Source organism: Ahaetulla prasina, chromosome 4 (genome assembly GCF_028640845.1).
Source record: "Ahaetulla prasina isolate Xishuangbanna chromosome 4, ASM2864084v1, whole genome shotgun sequence".
NCBI lineage: Eukaryota > Metazoa > Chordata > Lepidosauria > Squamata > Colubridae > Ahaetulla > Ahaetulla prasina.
This window is the reverse complement of record NC_080542.1, coordinates 22,846,516-22,864,330: the sequence shown is the minus strand read 5'-3', so window position 1 is coordinate 22,864,330 and position 17,815 is coordinate 22,846,516. Positions and strand designations below refer to the sequence as shown.

General features: G+C 42.4%; 1 protein-coding gene across 1 annotated transcript; it reads left to right on the top strand.

Moving 5' to 3' along the window:
- Nucleotides 1-1,534: 1,534 nt before the first annotated feature.
- LOC131198075 (uncharacterized) lies at nt 1,535-9,860 on the top strand. Its single transcript, XM_058182586.1, has 4 exons — nt 1,535-1,775; nt 7,389-7,511; nt 8,146-8,246; nt 9,807-9,860. Exons 1-4 carry the CDS (start codon nt 1,535-1,537, stop codon nt 9,858-9,860), a joined length of 519 nt encoding a protein of 172 aa, XP_058038569.1.
- Nucleotides 9,861-17,815: the final 7,955 nt, after the last annotated feature.

Here is a 17,815-nt window from a genome sequence, read left to right as displayed (position 1 = left end):
ACTGAGAGCATATGCACCAAGACAAATTCCTTGTGTGTCCAATCACACTTGGCCAATAAAAATTCTATTCTATTCTATTTAACTCAGGTTTTCCCCCATGACACAAATTTAGATATATCTTTCTGCCATTGTTTAAATGGTACATCAGCTATTAAAGCAGATATTAATCACAGAAATTATTAGCAAGAATGACAATTGTATTTTCTCCTATCTTACAAATATTCTTTTTTTTAATGGAAGGGCTGAACTTCTCAGGTCTCTGTGAATGTGGAGAGTACAGATAGTCCTCATCTGGTACTGCCAACTTTGATGTTAAGTGAAGCAGTCATTAAATGAAACTGCAATGGTGTTTATGATCTTACCTCAGTTTTACTTTCTTTTACGAACCAAAAAGGTCATAAATGTGAGGACTAGTTGTAAAATTACTATTTCATCACCATCATAACTGTGAATGGTCATTAAACAAGTTATTTGCTAAGTGAGAACTACCTGAAATACTTTTGAACAGAAGGTGAAAGATGTTTAGGGAAAAAATAACACTGGGACAAGTAGTTTGGACTGGAATAGAGAAAAAATTAAGCACCTAGCATTAAATTGTGGGGAAGAATCTAAAGAATTTATATCTAAACCAAATTCCTGATAATTGCATCAAGATTTATCCTGCAGTTGTGTATGCAGCCATACAGCCTAAGGCTATAGGCATCTTTTAGAAGGCCTGGCCTAGAAAAGAAGAAGAATGTATGAGATTTAAATTGAATCTCTCTCTTTCTTTAGGACTTCCAACAGTGAACCCTGTACTGTTTAAAGAAAATCTTTCTCCACTTACCCCAGCGCAGTGGTGGGAGCCAACCAATTTAACAACCAGTTCATCCTAAAGACCGGATGGGCATGGCTGTGTGTGTGTGTGGGGGGGGGTCATGTGACTGAGTGGACATGGCCAACTCAATGTCACTCACAGCAAGGTGGGGCAGTGCAGTTAGGCCAAAGCGGCGGTGGCCGGAGCCTTAGACTTATCTTTGTGCAGCAACAGCAATGGTGATTCTCCGATGCCTCATCTCTTGCTGGATCTGGCTGCCCGACAGGGTTTTTAAAAAGGTTTTTGCAGCAGGAAATGATGGGAGGCTATTTCCGGCCTTTATTGGTGCAGCTAGGCACACGACCCTGCTCCGAAACACTGGCCTGCAGCCACCATCTCTTTTTTTGCACGATAAGCCTGCAGCTGCTGGTCTTTTTCACTGTGAGAAGCCTGCAGCCACCGCTCTTTGTTGGCTCAAAGGGCCTGCAGCAGCCACTTCTTTGCTGGCTGGAATTGAACTGACAGTGGTGGCTGGAGGTGTCTTGCAGCGGCAAAGAGCAGCGACTATAGGCCTCTTGTGCCGGGAAAGAGGTGGTGGCTGCAAGCTTTTTGGCAAGGCTCGGCTACCTTTCGGGCCCTGTTCTGAGCTGCCGCCTGCTCGACCTCTGCTCCACCTCGGGTGCCACATCCAGCCCACAAGAAGGGGACATAACGCTTTCAGGCCAGCCCAGCTGATGGATGAGCAAGTGGACGGCCCTCGGGGGAGGCATTTTCTCTCAGGCCTCCTACCCGGAAGGTGCCGCAGAAGCTGAAGCTGTGCCGAAAGGCAGCCGAGCCTCACAATATGTGTCTCCCCTCACCAAGGTGGTCGTTCGGCTGAGCACAGCAAGCCTGGAGCGGATCTTCCTTCCCCACCATCAGCCTTACCTTCTAGCCCATGGGGCTCACACCATTCTCACAGTGGCGGCCTGGCATGTGAGTGGGTGTACGCACTGGGGAAGGCCAGAGCCAGGGACTGGCACGTCCCCCAACTCGAGGCGAAGGGCGAGTGAGTGGCATGTGAGCGGAGGTTCCAGGGAAAGCCAAAACTAGAGACTGGTGCATCCCCCAACCTGAGGCAAAGGGCGCGGGTGTGACTCTAGCCACCGGCCAAGGTGGGCAAGGCAATATTTATTTATTTATTTATTTATTTATTTATTTATTTATTTATTTATTAAATTTTTATACCGCCCTTCTCCCAAAGGACTCAGGGCGGTGTACAGCCAAAAATAAAACACAAGATATATACAATTAAAACCAACATTTAAAACATAGCAGATTATAAAAGGCTGATAATTAAAAATTTAGATTTAAATTTTAAAAATATTAACAAAACCCCAAATTAAAATTCAACACTATTATGCCAGTCCCGCTTGAATGAATAAATGTGTTTTTAGCTCACGACGGAAGGTCCGAAGATCAGGCACTTGACGTAGGCCAGGGGGAAGTTCGTTCCAGAGCATCGCTGCCCCCATAGAGAAGGCCCTACTGTTTGGCGGACGGCACCCTGAGGAGACCCTCTCTGTGAGAGCGTACGGGTCGGTGGGAGGCAAAGGGTAACAGCAGGCGGTCTCGTAAGTACCCGGGTCCTAAGCCATGGAGCGCTTTAAAGATGGTAACCAAAATCTTGAAGCGCACCCGAAAAACCACAGGAAGCCAGTGCAGACTACGGAGCAGTGATGTTACGTGGGAGCCACGAACGGCTCCCATTACTACTCGCGCAGCCGCATTCTGGACTAACTGTAGCCTCCAGGTGCACCTCAAGGGCAGCCCCATGTAGAGAACATTGCAGTAATCCAACCTAGACATAACCAGAGCGTGAGTGACTGTGCATAAGGCATCCCGGTCAAGGAAGGGACGCAACTGGCGGACCAAGCAAACTTGGTAAAAGGCCCTCCTGGAGACGGCCGCCAGATGTTCATCAAAGGACAGCCGTCCATCCAGGAGGACACCCAAGTTGCGAACCACCTCCTTTGGGGCCACTAACTCGCCCCCAACAGTCAGCTGCGGATGCAGCTGACTGTACCGGGGTGCCAGCATCCACAGCCACTCCATCTTGGAGGGATTGAGCTTGAGTCTGTTTCTCCCCATCCAGACCCGTACGGCTTCCAGGCACCGGGACAGCACTTCGACCGCTTCGTTGGGGTGATCCGGGGTGGAAAAGTACAGCTGAGTATCATCAGCGTACAGATGATAACTCACCCCGAAACCACTGATGACCTCGCCCAGCGGCTTCATATAGATGTTGAACAGGGTAGGCGAGAGAATCGACCCCTGAGGCACCCCACAAGTGAGGCGCCTCGAGGACGATATAGGGTGGGATGGGGTAAGGTGTGCGGTGCCACCCAGCGGTGGGATTTGCCAGTTCACTAAATTGTGCAGAATCTTAACAACCAGTTTGCCTGAACCGTTCCGAACCAGCTGAAACTCACCTCTGCCCCAACCCCTAAAAATTAAAGGATTGTAATCTCAAATTGGACAAAAATTATGCCTCTTCTGAATGGCAAATTTTGCTGGATTAGAATAAGAATGTGGAAATCTTTGCAAAGAAATTGTCCTGCTTTTAAAATGGTTAGAAGAAAAACTTGATAAGGAAAGAGATTTACTTTGTCCAATCCGGTGACAGAGTTAAAAAAAAGTATTGATTTTGTATGTTTGTGTGCATGTGTGTCTATCTAGTGTCTATTTTTATAACAAGAACCTTTATTACATCTTTGTTGAAGTTCTTAAAAAAAATTAGTCAAGAAGAAAATGAAAACAATTGCACTTTTTTGCAGCTCCTGTTGATTTTGATTCTGGGTGATATGGTGAACATGAATAAAAATATTTAAGACTTCTTTTTTTAAAAAATCAAAGAATTGCTTATAACATCACTTCTAACAAAAGTTCACGCTTGAATGTGTGAGGTCTCAGGGATGGTTGAAATCTCTAGAGTGATGATGTTGCAAAAAATGGCCTTTTTAAAAATGTTATTCTTACAAAATGCCTAAAAATATTGTTAACCTCTATGTTTTAGAGATGTAGTTGTATTTGCTTTGCAAGCTGTCTTGAGAGCTTTAAAAAAGTAGAAGGCAGGGCAGAAATATCATAAACAAAAAATGTGTTTTACTTCCCTACTCTTGTCACACCGTGCATAAGACTCAGAAAATACCCCATGTTGATGCTATCTATAGCACATTTACACCCAGTTTTAATCTTTGTTGCCTAGCAAATCAAATAAGTATGCCAATAAGAATATTTTAATAAATATTTTTAAATAAGCAATGTATTAGTAGATTACAAGAATGCTGTGGGCACAATACATCTTCATTCAGCAGAGTCCCAAAGAACCCCATGACATTCTGAGTACAGGTATAGCAGCAGAACCAATTACTCCAAGAAGTAATTAACTCCTTTTCATTGGATACGTTCAAGCAGAGGCTAGACAACTAGAAATGCTTTAATTTGGATTCCTACCTAAGTAGGAAATTGGTCTGAGAGCATATGCACCAAGACAAATTCCTTGTGTGTCCAATCACACTTGGCCAATAAAAAATTCTATTCTATTCTATTCTATTCTATTCTATTCTATTCTATTCTATTCTATTCTATTCTAAATGGCTTTCAAAGTTTAGGATTTTATGCATTTTTTTTTCTTCCCTGCTTCCCAGAATTCAAAATAGTAATCAGAACTCAATTCAAATGTGACATACAGAATCCAGAAATTGATCCACAGATGCCGTTGAGCCAGGCACAATTGAATTTGACTCACAAAGTGAGGCAGCTACCATTGTGTTGTGGGGCTTTTAGTCCCCTATTGCTAGATTGTTTGAAAGACAACTGTGAGAAATTTTCCAGCGTTTTGAAATTAATTATAAGTAGCTCTTGGGTTCCATTGGCAATTGGGACCAGAATTGTCATAGCTAAGCAAGAGGATGGGGTTTTTTTGCCAGAAACCAGAAATAAAAATGCCAAAAATCACAGTCACAAGATTGTAGGACGCTGCAAATGGATATAAATATGATCATAGGAGTGTGTGTATGTAAAGTAGCTCTGGGGAGGTCCAGATAATAACTTTAAAACAGTTGCTAAGCAACTGTCATTAAGCGAGGAGTATCTGCATACATGCACTAAAACCAATTAGAATACAAATTTCCAGAGCTGGAACTGTCTACCAAAAAAAGGATTTCTCGGTGCTACTTGACCAGTTTGTTTCCACCATCTTGTGAAAAGGAGCCATTTTGTTACTCCTGCTTCAGTTAGGAATCCCACTCACTCCTCCTTCCATGCTGCTTCCAGAAGATTCTATGCCTCCAGCCAATCATTAGACAGCAGAGCAGTAACCACACATCTGATTGGTCTGTTTTTTATATAAATATTCTGCCAGTCCCTGAAATTCTGGCAGTTGTTCCTAATTTAACTGGGGTGGGAAGAAGTGAGGATAAACCCTTATACATTTTCTAGAAAAAAGGTAGCTAGCTTACTTTGCACCATGGTATCCCAAGGGTCTTACCTAAGGATTGGCCCCAGAAGGAATTCCCCCCAACTTCCCCCCTAAAAGTCTGGATGAGGCAGGGCATTCATTTGGCACACTGAGAGTGATTTATTTATGTAGCATTTATTTATGTATCATCTGTGCCTGTTTCCCTCAGAATTTTGTTCCCTCCAAAATAACCATCCTGTATTTTTGACAAGGGCTTGCTTTTGGTCAGAGATAATGTTTCAGAATAGGAACAAGCAAAATTGAAGAGGACCGAAGGAACCCATGGAAGGAGCTCCATCTAATCTGCTGTTAAATATTTGACATGATTCTTTTTGAATCAAGGCTGCCAAGTAATGGGTTAAGGTCAGGGAGCTTTTCAAATTGGGTTGAGGCTACAGCTGAGATGAGGCCTACCAGCTTCTAGCTCCTGAGTCAGACCAAATAAATACTGCTTCACTTTTTCTCTCTCAGGTCTAGAAGTCACCATAGCAATCTGATACAATAAATTAATAAGAGTATTGGGAGGAGAGAGAGAAGTTTTTTCTGATATTTTTAACTGGAGGTGGAAAAAAGCAGATTAGGAAGTAGAGAAAAATATTCCATCCAGAGTGATATTAATTGAAATATTGCCAGAAGAGGGAGTGCGCAGTTCTGTACAGAAAAAGAAGCAAAGCCATCTTCACGTCACAATCTTGGCAACAAAATGGACCTGATTTGCCATTCCCATATTCTGTAATTTTGGGAGGGGGAAGGGGGTCTTCACAGTCTTTATATGTGTATGGTAAATACATGGACTTATAGTAGTTCAAATGTTAATGTCCAGTCCATCCAGCCATTCAAGGACAGAGTGGTCTGCTGAAAAAATCAGACATTGGGCTGGTGTAAACTCTTGATGGACATTCAGACACAATGTGATGGATATTTTGTCGAGGAGCAACACAGTCACACTGAGGGGTAGAGATAAGATCGCATTTAAACAATGAATCCTTGTAGACACTATGTTGGGTTCATAATCTAATCTAGAGCTATAAGGTTTTGTGATGGTCTCTTATCCAAGTAATAATCAGCTCTGAGATCAATGCTATTGAGCTATTTCTGTGATCAACCATTATTGGCTAGGTCAGGAGATCAATCTGACTTGGGCTCTACAGGGAAAAATTAAAATGATCTGTGACAAAGCAGCAGAGCATCCATGGCCAAAACACTCTGGAATTTCATGTTTACATATGTTTGCATATCAATTTTTTAATTAGAAATTCTTGACAATACAGGAAGCTCTATAATTCCTCCCTTGAGGAGGGAAATTTAGACAGAGACAGTGGTTAAGGGTCCCTTCATGTGCTTTATCTCCCAACTGATTTCATCCTCTTTGTTTGTTCTTACATTTAATTTGCCAAAAATTATTCTGAAAGGAAAGGAAAAATCAGAATGAAGAATTTATCCCCAGATAAATGAACCGTTAGGGAGCTCTGCAACTGCCAATGATGTATGTTGAGTTAGAGATGTTAGGAACAGCAGGGTTGTGAGAAGTGGGGACTGGATTCCAGTTCAAAAAAGTTGGCTTGCAGTAGTTGGGACTGGCTACCATGAACTGGGTTGGGAATTAATGATGAGGTGAAGCCATGTCAAATTAGAAATATATAGAAAGGAAAACTGTCCAAGTTAGAAATGAAGAGAAATTTCAGTAGCAGGGATTTGAAAGAAGTAATTTGGAAGAGAAGGAAACTACTAGGCTAAAATCCCAAACTGAATTTGGTTGAAGACTATGTATGGATAAGAATTAGATGTTATTAACTTTCAAATCCTTAGAGAAGAGAAATCAATGAGAAGATATTTCTGAGCCAGAAACTCTCAGCTGTCTACAAAGGGAATAAGAATCACTGGAATTGTTACAATACTTTTTCTCAGTAGCAATGAATAATTAGATTAGTTACCCAAATCTCTGAAATGAGGACTTCTTTGGAAATTTGATTTCTCTTTGAGAAATTGATTTGTTCTGAGAAAGGATAAGCAGCAGCATATCAGTTTGATTCCTCTATATTTCAATACACATTTACTCTCCTGCTCTTTCTCTCCTTTTAACTTTCCCAGAAATGCAGACTGTTTCAGCTGCTACACTAGACACCAAGAAAAGAAAAGTCCCTTTTACAGCTCCTTTTGATCCTCGCTTTCCATTCACCAACCAGACTCGTAACTGCTACCAGAATTACATGGGTAGGTAAAAGACAAGATGTGGCCATAAGGGTTAGGATAATTTTTGCTGAACAGCTTCTGAGCCATGCAGGCATATAAAGTAAGTTTGATTGTCTTCTTGGCCTGTCCAGTTTGTCATTCTGATACCATATTTTAAATACAGATAATGGAACACAAGTGCTGCAGGGATTTGCTCTATGTACCTAGCAAAAAACAGACTACTAACTGGAATAATCTTATCACTGTACTTAGTGGAACTTACTTCTGACAACTTTATAGCCAAGGAATTAAAGAAGAAATTGTGCTTTGTTTCAGATGCAGGTTGGAATATTTGACTGAATGTGTTTCTTTAGAGCTCAACAATTTACAGTACTGTATTTACAAAGAACCCAGTTCCATATGTTGCACAATGCACCTGTTACAATTTACCTATATATTAAACTGTGAATAAGCACAATGGATGACACTATTTATTTCTTGCATTTAGCTACACTACCATCACCTTATTCTCATAAGAAACTTGTAGTTAGCCTGAGAGACATTGATCCTAATAAACATCAAAATGAAAAAAAAAAATTCTAATGTGAATTTCCCATTTCTAGTTCAAGAGTTGAACAATTATCAGAAGATATCAGCTTCTTCTCTGTCCTTACAGATTATTACCGTTGTCTGAATATTATGAAAAGCAAAGGCAAGGATGTGAAGAAGTGTGAATGGTACCATAAGGTTTTCAAATCCTTGTGTCCTAGCAGTTGGGTAAGTAGAAACAGCAGCTATGGAAGGGGAAAAAAAACCAATCATTATCTTTTTTTCCTACAGAATCAGTGCCTTTCTTCCTTCTTTTTTGGAGTGATGGATCATTTCAGTTAGAACTTGGGCAAAATGTGTACTTTCTGGAAAGTCTTATAACTTGTTCATCCCTTTCAAAAAAAAGTTATAACTGGATTTATCCCATACCATTTTTCTATATCTATGAACATGGCCTTGTTCTGAAAAGTCTTGATTATTTATCATAGGTTTGTTACTACTTAAACATATGTGTAATATCCATGAAACTTCTAATAGTAAACTGGTCTTCAACCTAATAAATATTTTTAAAGTGGTACCCACCAATGCTTCAGACCAACCAATCTACCTTTATTAGTTAATTATAGTGTAACAGGAGAGCCTATGATGTGGCCTTATCTTAGCCATGATTGTAAAGGACTTGTCCTACTTTTTTCCCCCAAACCACACAACACCAGCTAGTTTTCAAACACACAGGATAGCAATGCATCAGTCAGCAGCTCTTTTTTCAGCAAGCAAGGTCTGGATTTCATCAAGGTTCACATTGCTACTGTGAAAAGGCTGTAAATGTGAATCAAGTCCATTCAGTGGTAGGATTCAAATAATTTAACAACCGGTTCTCTGCCCTAATGATTTCTTCCAACAACCAGTTTGCCAAACTGCTCAGAAAGTTAACAACTGGTTCTCCCGAAGTGGTGCAAACTGGCTGAATCCCACCACTGAGTCCATTTGCTATATATAATTCATGGACGTGATCCCTGTTTACAATATTTCTTCAAACACTGGTTGTATCAATCTTTTTGTTTTGAAGACTCACCAGACAGAAGATATTAGATAATCATTAATGGACAGATAATAGCAAACTGCTTTGATCGACATTCCCTAATTCAGTAAACCCTGAATAATTTAGTCTACAAATACAGGTAGGCCTGGATATCTGATCACAATTGGGACGAGAATTTCTGTTGCTAACCAAGTTAGTTGTTAAATGAGTTGCACCCAGTTTCATAATCTTTTTGCCACAGTTGGGTGAATCACTGCAGTTATTAAATGAATCATGCCATTGTTAATTGAATCCTGCTTCCTCCATTGTCTTTGCTTGTCGGAACCCAGCTGGGAAGGTCACAAATGGCAATCACATACCCCCAGTGACAGTTGCATACTGCAACTGTCATAAATACATGCCAGTTGCCAAGCAAAATTCAGTTGCCGGAATTTTGATTATGTGAAGATGGGGATGCTGCCATAGTCATAAATTCAAGGACTGGATATAATTCATGTTTTTCAATGCCGTTGTAATTTTGATCACTAAAAGAATGGTTTCGGACTACCTGTACTGCTGAGTTTGCTGTCTAGGAATTTGAGAGTTGAAAGCAAGCACCATCTGCAAGACATGAAGAATAAAAAGATGCCATTTTGAGATCTTCAATGTCATAGAAAGGAATATTGCTAGTTTTGTTGTTATTGTTCCAAGAAGCACAATATCGTGTGTCTGCCTAAGCCTCCTTAAGGTTCTTATTTACCCTTCAGGTTACTCAGTGGGATGAGCAACGTAAACTGGGAACTTTTCCTGGCAAGATATAAAGATCTATCTTCCGTTGCCTTCATGAAGATAGCCTGGGAAGTACAACAGCAAGTATATTTTCGTCTAGTTCCAATTCAACGATTAGTTACCTCAGCAGATCTCTGAATCTTCACCCCACTAAAACAAATCAAAATGCAAATAGTTTTAATATTGTTTTAAAAAAACCAAACAGAACAGTAATTCCCAATAAACAACATTTTAACAACTGAAATGTTTAGGTATTTTTAAATGCTTTTCTCCCCAGATTCTTATATATGAAACTTTGTTTCTCCCACTATATTCAAATTTATCTATCTTTTAGGCTATATCTTGTTCTACTTGTTCATGCTACCTCTGAAGAAATCATTTTCTCTCCAAAATTTTAAATCAATCACAACATGTAAGTTTTCTGAGGAAACCTGTATTAGTATATTTTCTCAATAGTTTATTCAAGACCCATTTTCCCTCTGCTTCTTAGCTGTTTTGGGCTATCATAACAACCTTCCTATTATCTTGAGCAACTGGAGCTGTAGTCCAATTTATATGAAAACATAGTTGTGGATAGCTGCTTCAGAATCAGTTGGTGGTTTTTGTTATGTATTTAAACTTTAGGAGGGAAGTTTGGGCAGGAACAAGCACGTTGCTGATTGGCTGATGCCTCAGCCAAAATAGTATTTAAAGAGGGGTTTTTGCTGTTGGTTTTGCTGGGTCACAATAAACTAAAGAGCTGTTGTCACTCGTGTGGTCTCCTGCCTCGTTATTGCCCAAACCTAACATTGGCAACGAAGGTGGGATACTGAGGCAACGAGACCAGGAAAAGAGCTGAAGGAGCACGGATTCGGAAAACCCAGCCGGTATCAGAAGCAGTCACATAGCCATGTCCAGCTATACACCGCCAGCGCCATTTGACCCGGCCAAAGAGAAATGGGGGTCGTACATGGCTCGTTTCGAGTGTTTCCTCGAAGCAAACGAACTACAGGGAGTCTCGGACAATCGGAAGCGAGCTTACTTCCTAAGTCACTGCGGACCGGAGGTTTTCGATACCGCCGAATCGCTGTTGGAACCAACGCCGGTACAGTCGGTGCCATGGCAAACACTGCAGACAACACTGAAGGCGCACTACACTCTGGTGCCGTCGAAGTTTGTTCAGCGTTTCGAGCTAAGACAGTGAGTTCAGCGAGAGGGTGAATCAATAAGCGTGCACATGGCCGCATTAAGGAAAGCCGCAAACCACTGTAAGTACCGGGATTTGGATGACTCCCTACTGGAACAACTCATATGTGGGGTCCGGGACATTCGTTTACAGAGGAGGTTGCTGTCCAAAAGCAACTTAACCCTGGCCCTGGCCCTGGATGAGGCAAGGGCACATGAAATGTCCACCAAAGCGGCGGAAACCCTACAGAAACAGAACACATCGAACACCGGCACGAAAGCAACGCCAGTCCACAGCGAAGTCGTCGAGGCTGAATCCGAGGAAGAGGAAGAAGAAGAGGTCTTCCATACCGGACGGGCAGAGAGAGGTGACCGGGACGAGTGCATGAGCTGCGGAGGCCAACACCGATGACAAAATTGCAGATTCAAGAACGCAATTTGCCGGCGGTGTGAAAAGAAAGGGCACATCGCACAGGCCTGCCAAACCCCTCAACCGTCCCGCCTAAAATTCAAACCGGCCAATCAGCAGAGCGCTGGACCGACGAAACGGCCAGGGATTGGCTCTTCCAAAAGAGGCACGAAATTGAACCAAACAACTGTACGAGTGGGTCACGCATCAACGCGAATCAAAAAGAAGATATTTACACAAACGCACATCGAAGGAGTGCCGTGTAAAATGGAGGTGGACACCGGATCGTCGATCACGATCATATCCTGGGACACCGTCGCGAGGAACCTGCCAGAGGTCGCGAGACGCCAACTGCAAACCCAAAAGCTGAGAGTGCAAGACTACCAGGGAAACCGGATCCCTGTTTGAGGAGTCACGTCCATCAAAGTGAGATACGGAAATTTTAAGAAAACTCTACCGATCACCATCGTAGATGGAGACCTTCCAAGCTTGCTAGGCCTGGACTGGTTCAGAGCCCTGGGGATGGAAGTGACCGGGGTTCACAGAAATGGAGTCACCCTAAAGGATGAACTGCTGAAAGAGTTCGAGGACGTCTTCCAGGACTGCCTGGGCAAGTACGTGGGGACCCCTATTTAGTTTAACTTAGATCCCCAGGTGGCTCCCATTAGGTTAAAGGCTAGGAGGGTCCCCTTTGCCCTTAAGCCCAAGATTGACCGGGAGTTAGACAAACTAGTAAACCAGGGAATACTACTCCCTGTCGACCATGCCAAATGGGAGACACCAATTGTAATTCCAGTCAAGCCGGACGGATCGGTCCGGATTTGCGCTGACTACAAGGCAACGCTTAACAAAGCATTGCAAAAGAGCGCATACCCCATTCCAGTAGTGCAACATCTGTTGCAGTCATTGGGACAAGGGCAGCTCTTCGCCAAACTCGATTTAGCCCAAGCCTACCAACAACTGCCCGTAGACGATGACACAGCCGAGGCGCAAACGATCGTAACGCATCGAGGTGCATTCAAATGCACTCGACTCCAGTTTGGAGTCAGCGTAGCCCCAGGGTTGTTCCAAAATCTAATGGAATGCCTATTACAGGGAATACCGGGGGTTGTGCCATATTTTGACGACGTACTAGTTTCAGCAGAGAACCTAGTTGAGTTAGGGGCCAAACTACGGAAAGTCTTGGGCATTTTCAGGTCTGCTGGACTTAAGGTCACGCTCAACAAATGCCAGATAGGAGTTGAGTCTGTAGAATTCTTGGGTTACCAAATAGACAGAGAAGGAATCCACCCCACGGAGAGCAAAGTGCGAGCCATCAGGAAGGCTCCAGCTCCCAAAAATAAGGCTGAGTTACAGGCATTTTTGGGGCTTGTGAATTTCTACGCGGTCTTCTTGCGAAATAAGGCAACAGTAGCAGAGCCGCTGCACAAGCTATTAGCAAAAAAGACTGTTTGGTCGTGGGGCAAGGCTGAGGCTAGGGCATTCGAGGGTGTTAAGAACCTATTGTCCAGTGATAGCCTGCTAATCCAATACAATGGGACATTGCCACTAGTGCTAGTCTGCGATGCGTCACCCTACGGGGTAGGGGCTGTCCTCAGCCATAGGTTACCGAACGGATCGGAAGCCCCCATCGCATATTTTTCCTGTACAATGTTAGCAGCAGAAAGAAACTACAGTCAGCTAGATAGAGAGGCCCTAGCCATAGTTTCGGGAGTTAAAAAATTCCACGAATACCTATTTGGGCGACATTTCGAAATAGTAACAGACCACAGACCACTATTGGGACTTCTGGCGGGGGACCGTCCAACTCCGGTTGCATTATCACCCAGAATGACCCGTTGGACTATCTTCCTGGCAGCGTATCGTACAAATTGTCCCATCGTCCAGGAAAGGACTTAGGACACGCAGACGCTTTGAGTAGATGCCCCTTACCAGAGACGATCGAAGACCCAACCCCAGGGACACCCATCCTACTAATTGACTCTCTAGACTCTGGCCCGGTCACTTCTAAGGAAGTGACTAGGGCATCTTACAGAGACGTTACTATAAGGACTGTAATCGGTTGGGTACAGAGGGGATGGCCCAATACACCGGAAGATCGCTTCAAGGACTTTACAAAAAAACGATCGGAGCTGTCAGTTCAAGGGGGTTGTCTGTTATGGGGGGATAGAGTGGTTATTCCAGAGAAACTGCGAGAAAATGTGTTGGAACTGTTACATGAGGGGCACCCGGGAATTGTCAGGATGAAAAGCCTGGCGAGGAGGTATGTGTGGTGGCCACAAATGGATAAAGATATTAGCGATAGGATAGGAAAATGCCAGGCCTGCCAAGAGTCAAGGCCACTACCCCCAACAGCCCCAATAAGAGAGTGGGAGAAACCCCAGGGTCCTTCGTCCAGGATCCATATAGATTTTGCTGGGCCATTCCATGGGCAAACCTTTTTAATCGTGGTAGACGCATTTTCAAAGTGGTTAGAAATTCTGCTCATGAAATCCACAACAGCCGAAGCTGTAATTACAACGTTGCGGCACCTTTTTGTAACACACGGGTTGCCGGACACTCTGGTGTCCGACAACGGCCCGCAATTCACGGCTACCCAATTCGAAGGGTACTTAGCAGAAGAGGGCATCCGACATGTCCTCTCGGCGCCTTTCCACCCGGCGACGAACAGACTTGCAGAAAGATTCATTCGGAGTGCCAAGGAAGCGCTATCTAGAATCACCCCCGGTGATTGGCAAGCCAAAATCGACACCTTTCTAGCGGTACAACACAGGACTCCCTGTGTAGCCACAGGGCGCAGCCCATCCGAACTATTAATGGATCGGAAACTAAGGTGTCCCATAGATCGATTGAACCCTACATATTCCCCTGACAAGTACCAAGGCATCCACGAAAAAACCAGGGAAATGACAAAGGGTGATTTAGTGTGGGCACATAACTATAGTGAAGGCCCAGCATGGCTTAAAGGAACAATCACTGGGGTAACTGGCCCAAAATCATATATAGTGGACCTGGGGGATGGCAGAGTATGGAGGCACCACATAGATCAACTACGTAGAAGGGTACAAAACAAACCAGAAACCGCGCAACCAGACCCTGACTACCCAATATTTGAACCAACAGCTAACTTAAGCCCGCGGTGATCGGAGGACTTATCTGACTCGAAGAAGTCCAGCAACGCCAACCAGTTCCTCCTGAAAACTGCAGGGATGACTCTGCAAATAATCCAGGGCCGGAGGGCCCAGAGGAGGAGCTGGGAGGAACAAACAGTCCCTCCGAGCAGCTCGACTCACTCCCAGAGAATGAATTGCGCAGGTCAGAAAGAGTTAGGAGACGCCCTGTCTACCTGCGTGACTACGTGAAAAAATAACATGCAAAGTAGTGGCTCAATGCGTTCTGGAAGGGGAAGAGTGTTATGTATTTAAACTTTAGGAGGGAAGTTTGGGAGGGAACAAGCACGTTGCTGATTGGCTGATGCCTTAGCCAAAATAGTATTTAAAGAGGGGTTTTTGCTGTTGGTCTTTTGCTGGGTCACAATAAACTAAAGAGCTGTTGTCACTCGTGTGGTCTCCTGCCTCGTTATTGCCCAAACCTAACAGTTTTAATTGGAAAAATGATACAAGAAAGGATTAAATTTGCCTCTCACATCTTGGTTTTGATCCAGATCTTAACAGGTGATTTATGCCTAAACAAAAAGCCAGAAAAAACTACAGCTTAGTTTACCATATAAGGAATCACAAAATCTAAGGCTTCAGATGTAAATCCAAGATGGCCTCACCAAGTTTTTTGCTTTCTAAAACAAGATTTTGTTTGCAGATATTGGATCCACACCTCAAAATATACAAGAGATAACGAACGGGAAAGGTGTGAAGCCAGGACATAAACACCACTCCTTTCCCCACACCCAAGCATACTGGCTAAGGAAAATAGTTGGAAGGGAAATGCATGCTCTCGTACTGAGCAAGCACACACCCAAAATCAAAATTGGGGTCGAGAAAGTATTGACACACCCTGCCAGGACGACCCCATCCTCTGCCTATGAAGTGGAGTGTGGCAAAGGGAAAACAAGTCTCCTCTGGAATAATAGCTCAGGAAACAGGTGCGGGAAATCTCTTGATGTAAATGCGAGATTGGATGGACGGTAAGCATTGCTGAAGCTGCTATTCCATGGCCCCAAACAGACATGCTCACCCACCCTCTGTCATTTCTGTGCCAAGGATCTTTCTCCAATAGTCATACACTTTCTGCTTTGGGTTATGCAAGCACTGGCTGTGCCTGTTGCTTTTCCTTACCTTGTGGTTACTTTTGCTGAGTGGGGGCAATCTAATGGAATCTTGGCCCTGGTGCCCCACCCTTTGAGAAGAGGAACTATGGGCTGAATGATCCATTGAACATTGAGTTGATTGAGGAAGTCTTTTTTAAAAAACCTTTATTGTTAAAACAAAAGTTGGACATGGTGTAACCATCTTGGTGGAATCTCCGCCATACAAAATATAAACATATACAAAATATTGCCTATCTTTCTTAGCTCTTCAATATGCATTACTACTTTCTAATTCTATATACATACTTAACTTCTTTTACATATTTACAGATATACACTATATTACATATTATTGCATCTTGTTTCAATCTATACCTCCTTGTTCTTATCTGTTCCGACTTCTATTCCTTAAATCTAACCATTAATAAAATTTATTCCAAATCTCTGTCTCTTCTTTATTTTTCAGTTCTAACATCAGTCTATCACATTCAGCACATTCAAGTACTTTTTTTATTATTATTTCCCATTCCTTCGGTATGTTTTCACTCTTCCATTGTTGGGCATAAACTATTCTTGCTGTTTTTATGATATGTAGTGTTAAATATATTAACCCTTTACTTAAACTTCAATAGAATAGAACAGAACAGAACAGAATAGAATTCTTTATTGGCCAAGTGTGATTGGACACACAAGGAATTTGTCGGTGCATACGCTCTCAGTGTACATAAAAGAAAAGATACATTCGTCAAGAATCATAAGGTACAATACTTAATGATAGTCATAGGGAACAAATAATCAAATCATATTAGGAAACAGTCAATATAAATTGTAAGGATACCAGCAACAAGATTGCAGTCGTAAGTGGTAGCAGATGAGTGATAGGAACGATGAGAAGATTAATAGTAATGAAGACTATGAAATGCAAATGTAATGCAAACTATAATAACTAGTTTGACAGTGTTGACAGAATTATTTATTTAGCAGAGTGATGGCGTTCAGGAAAAAACTGTTCTTGTGTCTAGTTATTTTAGTGTGCAGTGGTCTATAATTTTATAATTCCTAATAGAAATAGTTCTGGTTTGAATTCCACTTTCTGTCCTGTCATTTCTTCTAGCCACATTTGGATCCTTTGTCAATATTCTTTTGCTTTTCTACATGTCCACCATAAGTGGTAATAGGTGTCCGGTATGTGATCACATTTCCAGCATTTTGGTGACAAAAGTTTATACATTTTGGCTAGCCTAGCTGGTGATAGGTGCCACCTATAAAACATTTTATATAGGTTCTCTTTATATGATGTGGCCAAAGTTAGTTTCCTGTTTCTTTCTCACAATTTTTTTGCAGCATTCCCATAGTCATGTGATCAAAATTTGGATGCTTGGCAACTGACTCATTTATGATGGTTGCAGTGTCCCAGGGTCACGTGATCATCTTTTGTAACAGTTCTTACAAGTAAGTTAATGGGGATTCACTTAATGTTACTAACTTAATAACTGCAGTAATTCACTTAACAGCTATGGCAAGAAAGCTGGTAAAATGGGGCAAAATTCAATTTTTCATTTAGCAACAGAAATTGTAGGCTCTATTGTGTCGTAAGTTGAGGACTACCTGTATTAGGATAATATGATTATTTAAAACAGGCTTGCAGATGTCCTGTTCTTCCATGGTGTTTTGAAAGTTAGACAGTTACTTCCATTAAGTTACTATACAGTTCCATTAAGTTCCATACAGTTACTAGCCTTGGGGCTAGTACTCTTCAACATCTTCATCAATAACTTGGACAAGGGGATAGATGGGGAACTCATCAAATTTGCAGATGACACCAAGCTGGCAGGAATAGCCAGCACTCCAGAAGATAGGCTCAAGTAACAGAAAGATCTTGATAGACTTGAACATTGGGCGCTATCTAACAAAATGAAATTCAACAGTGAAAAAAGTAAGGCAAAAAAAAAACACCAAAATGCACAGGTACCGTATATGTGGTATTTTGCTCAATAGTAGTACCTATGAGAGGGATCTTGGAGTCCTAGTGGACAACCATTTAGATATGAGCCAGCAGTGTGCAGCAGCTGCTAAAAAAGCCAACACAGTTCTGGACTGCATAAACAGAGGGATAGAATCAAGATCACGTGAAGTGTTAGTGCCACTTT